This window comes from Bubalus kerabau, chromosome 6, assembly GCF_029407905.1.
Source record: "Bubalus kerabau isolate K-KA32 ecotype Philippines breed swamp buffalo chromosome 6, PCC_UOA_SB_1v2, whole genome shotgun sequence".
NCBI lineage: Eukaryota > Metazoa > Chordata > Mammalia > Artiodactyla > Bovidae > Bubalus > Bubalus kerabau.
The window spans coordinates 1,182,455-1,194,859 of record NC_073629.1 but is presented as its reverse complement, the minus strand read 5'-3'; the positions used below and the strand labels follow the sequence as shown (position 1 = coordinate 1,194,859).

General features: G+C 50.9%; 1 protein-coding gene and 1 non-coding gene across 6 annotated transcripts in view; one reads left to right on the top strand and one right to left on the bottom strand.

The window, feature by feature from the left end:
- Positions 1-12,405, bottom strand: part of GPR161 (G protein-coupled receptor 161) — a 61,352-nt gene that overhangs the window by 11,886 nt on the left and 37,061 nt on the right. For all 5 annotated transcript variants that reach the window (XR_008716369.1, XM_055587171.1, XM_055587170.1 and 2 more), the window contains exons 3-5: positions 9,876-10,600; positions 3,335-3,439; positions 707-826 (exon numbers count right to left, since the gene is read on the bottom strand). Coding sequence is in view for 4 of the 5 variants with exons in the window: in XM_055587171.1 (XP_055443146.1) it covers positions 707-826; positions 3,335-3,439; positions 9,876-10,600 (950 nt within the window). In the remaining variant the exon portion in view is untranslated. The remainder of the gene's footprint in view (positions 1-706; positions 827-3,334; positions 3,440-9,875; positions 10,601-12,405) is intronic.
- LOC129656642 (U6 spliceosomal RNA) lies at positions 9,172-9,278 on the top strand. Its single transcript, XR_008716431.1, has one exon. It is a non-coding gene; the product is annotated as a U6 spliceosomal RNA (small nuclear RNA).

The window sequence follows — 12,405 nt, the reverse complement described above, 5'->3', positions numbered from 1 at the left end:
AGCCCAGACCCCTCCATCACATCTCATTCAGAGGAAAAGAGATTCTTCCATCTATGGGCAGCCTGGATGGCACTTCTAGTCAGCATTATCTGGAAGGGAAACTAGACCCCAAATTCCAGAGGCAACTAGAGTGCTGAGGGTTGAATTCAGAACAGGTGGAGCCAAAAAGGCAGGAACTGGATTATAGCAGAACTCATTCCTCTCACAGGACCCAAGTGCCCCAGCACCCTCAAGAGGGCAAGACCATCGAGGTGGCAGCTTCCCCTGCCATGAAGTTGGAGCACTTATTGGGCCATTATTTTCATCTTCCACACATGGAAGCTGAGGCTCAGAGAGGCCAAGTTCAGATTCATAGCCACACAGCATCCATAAGGGAAAGAAACTTTGGAGGGCCCAGAAACTGGTGTATCTAGTCAGGTAACTTCCTGATGGAGGAGATGGGAATCAGCTGTGTGTGTGTGTCTGTGTGTGTGTGTGTGAGTGTGCATGTCTGTGTAGCCCACTGCTTGCCCAGCCTTAGATGCTGTTTGCTGAGAGTTAGAAGCCTAAGGACTCAAGTGAGAGAGGTCAGGTCAGGAGTGACTTGGGAATGGGTAAAGGTGGAGCCCCTAGTGTGGTGGGCGTGGGGGCAGGCTCCGCTGGGGAATTTTCCTAAGATCCTTTCATTTCCCCATTTCCCTGAAGCCATCAGCCACAGAAACCAAACCTTTGATTTGTTCCACTTCATCTTCAAATGTCACCGAGCTCCTCCTCTTGGGTGGGCACGTGCCATGGGAGAGAGGGTTGTCATCCGATGTGCAGTCTTCAAGCAGCATGACATCTGTTCCTAAAACCAAGAGCAAACTGTGCACCTCTAACTGGCAACACCAAATCCTCTCATGTTCTTTCCCATCCTCTCTAAACAGCCCTTGCCTTCCTCTCCCATTTATTCCAACCCACAACCAGGTGCATCCAACTGCCCTGCAGCTTTGTCCAGGACACACAGTGTCTCTCGTCCCATTTCAGGGAGTTTGCAGCCAGCCACTGGGGCTGCTTTTCAGGCACACCAAAAACAGCAATGTTATCCAAGTGGATGGGTTACAGCCAGAACTACCATACTTAGAAGCGCTGAGTCAGCCAGACCTGGACTGGGGCAGGGGAGTCAGGCTGAGTGGAGGAGGGAGGCATTATTAAAGGGGCTTTGTGTTCAGAGTGATTTTTCTTACAGTTTGAATTTCTATCATTCTGGTTAAAATATGCTGTGCTACATAAACATATAAACGCTGAATGTGTAAAGTTCTCTAGGGATCAAAAAGGGATTGAAAAATATGCCCCTCAAAAAGTAGGGGGAAGGCAGAGAGGAAGGAAGCTCTATTAGAACTGGGTAGACAGGTGGGGAGGGCTGGGGAGGGGAGCAGGGCTGAGCAGAACCCTGACCCCACACTGGGGCAGATGTTGGGACCGGCCCTCCTCTGTCTTAGTCTCTAGCTTTCAACCCTTCAAAGCCTGGTGCTCAGCAAATTAGGAAGAAAGCAGAGCCAGGGGCTCCACATGTTCTCCCGGAACAACCTACACACTTGTGCTCCTCTGGCGGACTTTACAATATGGTGGTTACACACACGGGCTCCCAAGTTGGACAGATCTCAAGTTACTTAGTCCTTCAGCAGCCTCCAAGGTGTATAAAATGGGGATAATTCTGTCTACCTCATAGAATTGTCGTGAGAATTATGAGTTGGGACGTGTGAAGCTGTGAGGCAGTGCCTGGAGCACAGCAAGTGCCTGGTCCATGGAATCATCACTCACGAGGACACGGCTAAGAGCAGGGAGGCTGAAGCTCACATTCCAATCTGTGTGAGCCCAGAACCCAAGCTCTTTCTTCTGGCTACATGTTGCCTTACTCCTTTTTGCCCGGTCACCTCCTATTCACTCTACAGGTTTTCACATCACTTCCTCAGAGAAACTTTTCTAACGCTCCCATCCCCAAGTGCTCTGCCCCAGCAGGGACACATACCTGTCCGCTCTGTGTCCTCACGGCACTCGGCTTCCCCTCCCACAGCGCTCCTCACTGTTATGACCTTTTTAAATAGCAGAACTACTGAGGTATAATTTGCAGCCCACACAATTTGCCTATTTAAAGCCGCATGAGGGCCATTCACCAGCACATCTCTAGAACATAGGGCAGTATCTGCTCAAGGCAGGGGCTTGGCAAGTAAATATCTGTTTAGTGAATAAACGTCCCTGCCTGTGGATCCCTACTGGTTGTCTGAGAAGAGGTAAGAGGGCCTGAGGAGCAACAGCAACTTTCCTGTCCTTCAAGTTACAAGAGGGACTTTGGTCTACAAGGGAGGCTGTGACCAGTTGTTTAACCTCTGGGCTGCCTGTGGGGGCACATTCTCAGGGAATGTTCTGCCTCCAGGGGAAATGCTCCAAGACAGGAGGCCTGGTCTGGGTCCCTGCCCGTGGCCCTTTACCCTAGAATTCTGCAATACAGGCTCAGATGAGGAACCACAGATCAAGGCAGAGAGGAGTTTCCAAAAGGTTCCTGTTGGGGAGATGGAAGAGCAGGGAGGGAAATATTCATGGCTAGCCTGCTGTGTTGAGGTCCGGGCTGTAGAACCCTGGGTTCATGCCCAGCACGTGGGATGCGGTGCTTCATCAGCTCTGTGAATGACCGATGGAGGGACACGGCCCGTCCCGGCCATGAGCCTCTCACCTCGTGCAGTGCCCCAGGTATGCACTGGGGAGCACAGCAGCAGACTGTGATATCACAGAGCCCAGTGCTGAGGGGAAGAGCTCTGGGCTGGCACCATCCCCTGGGCAGCAGCTGAAGGGAGGGTCTGGAGGATATTGATGGAGATATGTTTCATCAGAGAGATCAAGTTCCCCAGAGGTAGATCTCAGGGCATGTAAAGACATGACAAGGGACAGAGGGACAGTGCCCAAGTTCTGGGGCAAATAGGGAGCCTCAAAAGTTTAGAAAAAATTGAGTAGCTTGTCTGAGATAACACAGCTCTCAAAAAGCCAATTCAAGACTGAAAACCAGGCAGGTTGACTCTGGAGCCTGCTCTGGCCGGGGGTTATATAACTCACATAACAATTCATGATCATCTGACATTTTAACTTTGAAGGCTTTCACTTAATTTGAATCTCACAACAACCCTGCCTGGCAGAGAGAACAGGAGCTGAGATTCCCATTATACAGAGGAAGAAACTGGGGCACAGAGATGCGGAGAAGCAAAAAGCCATGACTGGAAACCCAGACTGTTGATTCTCACCCCCTACACCCTGGGAGACGTCCCTCCCGCCCACATGCTCCTACCTGGAACTGGGGAAATGCAACAGGCGAGAAGCTTACCTGAGTCCTGAGAGCAGCTGAAGCCAGTGTCCCCGGTGCTGCTGCTGTTCCCCAGCGGTTGCTCGCCTGCCATGAGGGCCGTGAGGTGTGGGGACAGGCCCAGGTCTGCAAAGCAAGGTCGGCACTGACCGCACACTCGCGCCCAGCCCCTCTCTCCTGCCCGCCCTGTTCACCCTGCAAAGGGCGCTCTGCATTCACTGAAGACACGAAGCTCTTGGCTGCCTTTCCTCCAGGTCACCCCTTGTTCTTATCCCAGGGAGTCTGTGACAGCATTCACTGGGTCCTACCAGAGGGGAAGAGCTCAAGACAAATGTCAAACACCAACAAGGCAGGTGGGAGAGAAAACAGAGAACAGTCCTGGGAGATGTTCCAGTTACCCCAGAATGGGTGCTCCTTTAACTTCCAAGCCTATCTGAATACCAAAAAGTAGTTCTTTTAGAAGAGGCTGAAACCCCCAAGCAAAGAGGATGTTTGTAGGTTGGAAGGTCGGGGGTGGGCCATGAAACTGACCCAAGAAAGGGCTGAGGCTGGCAGCAGGGGAGGCCTGGAAGGAGACCCCCAAAAGCTTAAGGACTGAAGGCTCGGAGTCTCTGGGCAGGTAGGGCTCAGTGGAAGGACTCTACAGGAAGCAGTGGGTCCCGTCTATGGCTAGTCCCAACTCAGGCTCCGGGCACCTGCCCTCCATGCTGGCAGGGGAGCAGACAGAGTGAACAGGGGGACTCTGGCCTTAGTGACACCAGGCACAGGGCCACGTGGTAAAAACTGAGGGAACAATGAGGCTGCCTAGTTAACAGTGGGAGCCCCACCCACTGCCTTACTCAAGCTGGGCAGGAGGCCAGAGATCTCGTCCCCAGGGAAATCCAACCCGTCAGAGAGAAAAGCCCCACAGACCCCAAGAGCGGGGCGCCCTGTAGAATGGCCCCACCCCTCCACCCTTCCGTCTACGTGCCATCTGCTCCACTGCCCAGGGTGTCCCGATCCCTTTTCAGGGCTGCCTCATTAACCAGGAGGGACAGTGAAGATCAGGAGACATTAAGGAAAAGCACTAGCAGAGATGGGGGAACAAAAAGGGAAGGAATAAAAAAAGGATCTGCAGGAGACAATGCAGGGAGTTTAAGAAAACAAAATTCCAATTGGGTGTCCTCAGAAAATTAAGAAAATAATGAATCTATGAACAAAAGAGCTGGAGGCCACAAAGATCATGGAGATAACAAGAAGGTACTCTTAGCAATTAAAAAAACAGCACAAAAAGTCAAAATCTCCTGAGGAAGACCTACCTGCCACGACAGACCACCTGAGTTTCCCCACAGCACGCTTACAGACAGGAGAGGCCTCTGCCTATGCTTTCATCATGATTCTTCAAGGGAACAGGGTGACTCTCCTTTCTCTTTCAGAGCCAAGGAGGAGATGGTGGGGGTTGGGGTGGGCAGCCCATGCAGACAGAGCTTCTCTTTTCATGAAACGTGAAGAAAACACATTTGCAAGGAGCTGCCCCCTCTTCTGGGGGTTGGTGTAGGGGGCTGGATCCAGAGAAGATTCCAGACGTGATCACCCACCTGCAGGGTCTTGGCCTCAGAATATGACTATGTCTCAGCAGGAAGCCTGGCTTGAGGAGGGCGGCCTGTGGGGGAACACCCACTGCCAACTGGGACAGCTGAGGCCACAGTGGGCTTTGGACACATCTCTGAGGCTGCGGTGAAAGCTAAACACAAGTCCCGGTCTCCCCCAGTGGGAGGACTCACTGGAACCAGGCCAGTGTGGCTCAGCCAAGAGATCTGCAAACAGGGCAGCCAAGTGGTGACTCTCTATTCTGTGTTTGTCCAGCATTTATCACTAGAGAATGGGCGCAGCAACCCCGAGCTTCTTCACATGAAGCAACAACACACTAGACTGGGCCCAGTCCAGCCCTTTTTAAAAAAAAAATTTTTTTAAAGAAAGAAAGGAAGAGGCACAAAGTGGCAGGCCCAGAGATCAGATCAGAAGCCTGGCGCGGCCAAGAGAGCCACGCGTGCCTTTCAGAGGCCACAGGAGCAGGAGTGCCGTTCTGGGGTGAAACTGGCACTCTGAAGCAACCAGAAGACCTCACGGTGGCACAGGAAAGGAACCTGGAGAAGCAAGCAGGGGAAAATTCAGAGGCCCCGGGCCTCTTACCCCCAGCCCAAACCTCACGAAGGCCTTGGGGTGGGCCATATTCTCTAGCAGATGGAAGTCAGTGTCCTTTTCTCCACAAGGTAACTGGGAAGGCTCTATCCCCAGTTTCAGGAGCTTCGAGCATCAGGTGGGAGTGGCGTCTGGAGAGGCCTCCCTCCACGCCTGCGTGTCGGGCCTGGTGGCGGTGCTGCCAGATGAGCGGCTGGCCCTTTCTCCTGAAACCCTCATCTTTGCTGCAACGCCTGCAGCCAACTATCAGCTTTGGATTTGTAGTGTGGCCTTCACTGGAAGGACTGATGCTGAAGCTGAGACTCCAGTACTTTGGCCACCTGATGCAAAGAGCTGACTCATTGGAAAAGACCCTGATGCTGGGAGGGATTGAGGGCAGGAGGAGAAGGGGACGACAGAGGATGAGATGGCTGGATGGCATCACCGACTCGATGGACATGGATTTGGGTGGACTCCAGGAGTTGGTAATGGACAGGGAGGCCTGGCGTGCTGCGGGTCATGGGGTCACAAAGAGTAGGACACGACTGAGCGACTGAACTGAACTCCTAAGACCAAATGTTAGCATTTAGTGCACCTTTCAGCTGGAGAAGGCAATGGCACCCCACTCCAGTAGTCTTGCCTGGAAAATCCCATGGACGGAGGAGCCTGGTAGGCTGTAGTCCACGGGGTTGCTAAGAGTTGGACATGACTTCACTTTCATGCATTGGAGACAGAAATGGCAACCCATTCCAGTGTTCTTGCCCGGAGAATCCTGGCACAGGGGAGGATGGGCTGCCGTCTATGGGGATGCACAGAGTGGACACGACTGAAGCAACTTAGCAGCAGCAGCAGCACCTTTCAGCACTAGAATCAATGTCCACTCCAGAGCTGACCTACCCAGCATGAGGTGGCCCTGCCTGCCAACCCTCAGGGAGGCCAGAGATCTCAATTCCTCAGGGAGCGCCATGGTAATCTGCTAACGAGCCTTCACAGGCAGAAAGTATCGTAGTGGCCTGGTGAGAGCTGGGACCCAGGGAAAACCTAAACTGATGCACTTTTTCAGTTTGGGGCTAATAGTATGAGAAAACCAAAAGTCATGGATTATGGGTGAAATCTACATATGAAATCTTAATAAACATGACTGCCTATGTAGAACTCCTGGCATCTCAGGGGCAGTAGAAAACTCCAGGTGTTTGTGGAATGCCACTACACCTGCTCACAAGCACTGTGAGGAAAGTTTATAATTCCATGTACTGAATCCTTTGGTGAGAACTTTCCAGGTGCTCATGAAAATGGAGAGGAACAAAACCGAGAGAGGGCTTCTGAGTCTTTTCTTGCTGGCTTTGGAATGAATCTTATCACCCTTCTAATGCTGCGCTAACAGGAAAGAGCAAGTTCCTTCTCTGAGTGTAAGAGAGGCAGCCTGAAGCAGGCTGGGGCAGGGAAAGCCCACTGGGGTTTAGGCATCTGCTGCAGATGCAAGTCATGCCTGCAGAGGGCGCCAGACCAGGGTCTGGTCACAGCCCTGGCTCAGGGCTGCAAGGTGGAGGCAAGGGTTTTCCCTCCTAATCAGAAAAGCCATGGGTTTTCCTGGTATGACCAGAGTAGGGTTCAGGGATGGGATGGGCACTGCATTCTGCTTTTTTTTTTTACGACTCTTGCCAATGCTGTTGCCCACCTCCTAAAATCAGGACATCTGGGGAAGAGACAGCAGGGATGCCCCCAGCTCTGATTCAAGGGAAGGCCAACAATTCAGAACCCATCATCCCACACGCTCTTCAGCCCAAAAACAACCCACAAGACTGCTTCTCCCTCAGTGAAGAGACCGCTCACTGCCTTGAGCTTGCCAATGCAACCTCAGCTGGTGTTTTCCATCTGTCCTCACAGTCTGACAAGCTCGTCTAGGATAATCCCAAGTGGCTCACACAGAAAATCTTGGCCCCCAAAACAGATGTTTCTTTTTATTCTATCTACCCTCTCCTCCTCCATTCTCTTTCCTCATTCTTAACGTCACTGGAATCGAAAATGTTTATTTTTTTTTTGCCTGGAAGATCATTGATTTTACAAAATCTGAACAAATAGGTTAATCAGTGAAATGAAACCAAACCCTGAATGTATTCCTCCTGGCTCACAATTCATACTTGAATCATAGTCTTGCCAGTAGCAAGGGGTGGGAAATTCAGGAGCTAAAATACTGGGATCCCGAGAGATGTTTTTTCTCCTATGGTCAAAATAACGAGTGAGGTTCAAAAGGGAGAGCATATGTGTATACCTATGGCTCATTCATGTTGAGGTTTGACATAAAACAACAAAAGTCTATAAAGCAATTATCCTTCAATTAAAAAATAAATAAATTTTTTAAAAGTCCCAGAATTTCTTCCTTTCTTAAGAAAAAACACTCCGTTAGTCCATGAGGTAAATTAGTGATGTTGGTTTGCTGCCACATGGAACAGATCTCCCATCATCACTACTCCAGAGTACTCATAATTAAGAGTTGTAATTTTCACTCTCTTGGGAGGGGAGGTGGAAAGCCTATTTCCTGGAAATGAAAAATTAACTCAAGCAGTGAGTTGCCTGAAGTCATCTGGCAAGAGACTGGAATTGCACTCTGAACCACATGGCTCTTTTCATGAATATGATCTGCTAAGTGCCCTCAGAGTCTCCCTTCCAATAGCTCATCCAGGTGACAATCTCCCTCAAACAACAGAGTGGTAACTTTGGAGGCAAGATCCACCAACGCACGCTACAAACAGTGGGTGAAGGCTGAAGGGAAAATAGGATATTTTCATAACCTCTAAGTATCTCCTCTGCTGTACTTATTAGTGACAATGGAAAAAATAGTGAATCTACAGTGGGGAAAGCTGCCAGACGTCAACCTAACTGTATGGACTAAAAGTATTCCCCCAAATTCCTATACTGAAGCCCTAGCTCCCACTGTGATGGTTCAGCAGTGGGTTCTTAGGGAGATAACTAGGTTTAGAAGAGGTCACGAGGGTGGGAGGACCAGAGAGCTTGCTCTCTCCTAACCCTCCACCATGGCAGGACAGAACAAGAGGACAGCGAGGGAGAAAGCCCCACTGGAACTCAACCACGTGCCACTCTAACTTCAGACTCCAGCTGAACTGTGGAAAAATGAATGCCTTTGGTTTAAGCCATGCATTCTCTGGTATTTTGTTGTAGCAGCCCAAGCTAAGACATCAACCAAGAGATCAAGAATAAAATTAGCTAGTAATAAGACCTACAGATAAATGTGCCCCTGGTATGCTTACTAGGAAGAGCACATCACCAGCCCAGCATCCTGCCAAAACGGTAACCTTGAGAACACATCAGCTACACACAGATTGAGGGGCCGTCTACAAAATCCCTGAACAGAACTCTACGAAAGTGTCAAGTCATGGAAGATAAGGAAAGAACAAAGACTTGTTAAAGATTGAAGAAGACAAAGGAGATGTTACGACTGAATACAACATGGGATCCTGAACTGGATCCTGGAACAGAAAAAGGACATCAATAGGAACACAGGTGAAATCTGAGTCAAGTCTGTGGTTGTCAATAACCATGCACCCATGGTGCTATGGTTAGGCAAGATGTTAGCACGAGGAGAAGCTGAGGGGATGGGAATTCTCTGTATTGTTTTTCCAACTCTTCACTGACTCTAAAATTATCTCAGAAGAAAAAGGTTTAAAAAAATTTATCCCGTGCTCGCTTCGGCAGCACATATACTAAAATTGGAATGATACAGAGAAGATTAGCATGGCCCCTGCGCAAGGATGACACGCAAATTTGTGAAGCGTTCCATATTTAAAAAAAAAAAAAAATTTATCCCAACTAGAGTAATTCCTTTGGATCTCACCAAAGGGCATGGGATTGTGTCCAGAAACTTAGCTCTGAAATCAATTATCAGATGGAGGAGCAGCTTTAACACATATCAGATAGCAACATTTCAGTGACGGAGTGGAGGCTTGCCCTGAACACATCCTGAATTACTAGGGACGGTACAGTAAGGAAAGGGCTTACTGTGAGGAAAGGGCTCAAGGAGGAGTATGTCTAGTAGGAGCAGCCGAGGAGGGAAAGGAGTGCTTCAAAAAGGACTCTGCTTCAAGGAACACTGAAAGGAGAAGGTAGCCTAGTTCAATGCTTAAATTCTTTTTTTTTTCCAGATAGAAATAACTGTATTTTCCAGGCCAGTGGGCCATGGCTGGGGTCACAGAATTCGTGTCCTCTGCCCTGCCCCAGCTTGGGAATCACTGGGATGCTCCTTCCCCAGAGGAAACCTGTGCTTTAAGCCCCGAGGCTGCAGTCAGTCTGAGATCTCACCCATCAACCTGCCAGAGTGTCCAAGAGGACCATAGGCTACACCTATGGGAGAGTGGGCATCCCTTTTGACAAGTTTCCAAGTTACCTGTGATCCTATTGGAAATGCTGAAGAGCCTAGACGTCCTCTGCCGCTGTACAAATGGTTCCCGGTAATACCGATCTCCAAAGCACATGCCCAGGAGTTCCTTGCGCACCGTCTTGTTCCAGAGTCCATAGATCAGAGGGTGGCAGATGGCACTGGTAAAGGACAGCCAAGTGGCCCAGGTCTCCAGGGTTGGGGAGACACAGTTCTTCCCCCAGAGGGCCTCAGAGGTGATGACAACCATGTAGGGGCCCCAGGTGACCATGAAGGCACCAATGACCACCAGGATGGTGACGAGGGCTTTGCACTGGTTGGCCGAATAGACCACGCCCTGAAAGGCGCTCTTCCTGCTGCCCGAGGAGGAGGTAGAGGTGCTGGAGTTCTTCCTCCCAGTCCTCTGCACGCCCACCTCCACAGTGACCACAGCGCCACAATGCACCTTGCGCGCTTTGACCCTGGCCACTCGGAAGATGAAGCCATAGCACACCAGCATGACCAAGAAGGGGAGCAGGGCACACCAGATCTGCCAGAACGCAGTATAGCCAGGCTCCCGGTGCCACGCGGCCACACACATCCACTTGAACTCGTCAAACTCCACCGATGACCAGCCAAACAGAGGTGGCAGGCAGCCAATGAGGGAGTGGAGCCAGATGTAGGCAAGCACCATCACAGCCCGGCTGCCTGTGATCTTCATCGGGTACGCCATGGGATACAGGACAGCATAGTAGCTGGAAAAGGGATGGAGGGAGGTGAGAAGAGGCAAAACAGAGGAGAAACACACCAGGGCAGACGCCCACTGCTTTCCTAGGTAGGCAGTTTGTTGTATCTCACTCCACTCAGCCACAGGGTGAATACTTCTAAAAGCAGCGCCTTCTCCCAACCCCCCTGGACGAGTCACAGACTGGCCACATCACGCAGCCCCGTGGGACTCTTCATCAGAGAATGACCGTGTGCCAGGAAGGACACAGAGCTCAGGCAGCCCTGCCTCCAAGCCGCCACACCCGAGTCCATTCATTTCGGGGGTGTGGCTAGTCTTGAGGCATCTGCGGGAGTTCTAAGGAGTCATGCCTCAAACCAAATCACGTTTGTTTCTAACATTAATCCTTTTAGATCAGTTTTCAGAGGGTTCTCAGAAACCAGAATAACTTCTAAGCATTACGGGGTTCATTCATTCAACGAACTCAAGGCCTGCCACATGCCAAGCCTTGTGCTATGCACTGGTGTGTGTGCTAACTTACTAAGTTGTGTCTGACTCTGTGACCCCGTGGAGCAGAGCCTGTTAAGCTCCTCTGTCCATGGGATTCTCCAGGCAAGAATACTGGAGTGGGTTGCCATTTTCCTCCTGGCTATGCACTGGAAATAACAGGTAAAAAGATGCAGAGGGAGATAGGCAGAGAAGCAGAGTATGAGGCTCTGGAGTGGAAAGGGCTACATTTAATCCTCCCAAATGTTTGAAGTGCTGGACAGTATCGTTATCTTCATTTTACAGATGAGGACCCAAAAGCAGAGAAAGGATAATCTGTCCCAGATAAGGAAGAGGAAGAAACAAGATAAAAATCCAGGCAACCTGACTCTATAGTCCCCAGCGCACATGGCAGCAATTTCCTGCAAATCCTCTTGTTCTGGAATCCACAGACCAGGGGTGGTGGCTAATCCCTTAGCTCTGTGAAGGAGGGAGGCCTAGAGAGCTACTGATTCACACTGATGGGGCCTTGGATCAAGAGTGCAGGATCAGGGCAGACTTCTTGGCGGAGATGGCACATAAACACAGGTCTTAAGAGATCAGAGGCCCTGGTCCAGGAGCAGATGAGGCAGAAAGCCAGCCTTGGCCAGGTGCAGAGGTGCACATAAGCACCGCCTGTCAATGCAAGAGACGTAAGAGATGTGGGTTTGATCCCTGGGTCAGGAAGATTCCCTGGAGGAGAGAATGACAACCCACTCCAGTAATTTTGCCATGGAGAGAGGAGCCTGGCAGGCCTCCGTCCATGGGGTCACAGAGAGTCAGACATGACTGAGGCGACTTAGCACGCAGGCACTGGCTCAGCAGGGAGGCTGCCTGTAGCTCAATCAGGAGGCAAGGAGTGAAGGTGGGGCAGGGAGACAAGGAGCCTGGGGGCTGGGGAGCACTACGCCCTGCTGGCCAGCTGAGTACTGATGCTTTAACGGGGGTGAGTGGGAGTATTAAGACCATGGGGTTGAAAGTAAATCACCACCCTCCTGACTCAGACATTTTATCCAAAGCAAATGCTGTTTACCGATGGGGCTTCTGCATGAGGCACCGTGTGGAGGGGCAGCGGCGACCACACTGACGCCACCTGGTACAGGCAGGACCACAGGAAATGGCCACACGTGGCCTGTGAAGCCACTTTTTCCACCAGGACCTTCCTGAGTCACCCTAGGCACTAGCAGCTCAGCGACAGGGGCCACAGCCTGAACTGCCGCCAGCTGCCTGGGTAAACTTCCGTGGAGGAGCCCCGCCTCAGTCGACACCTCTGTGTAGATTGTGTAATCAGTGGCAAGACAGGCTGCCGAT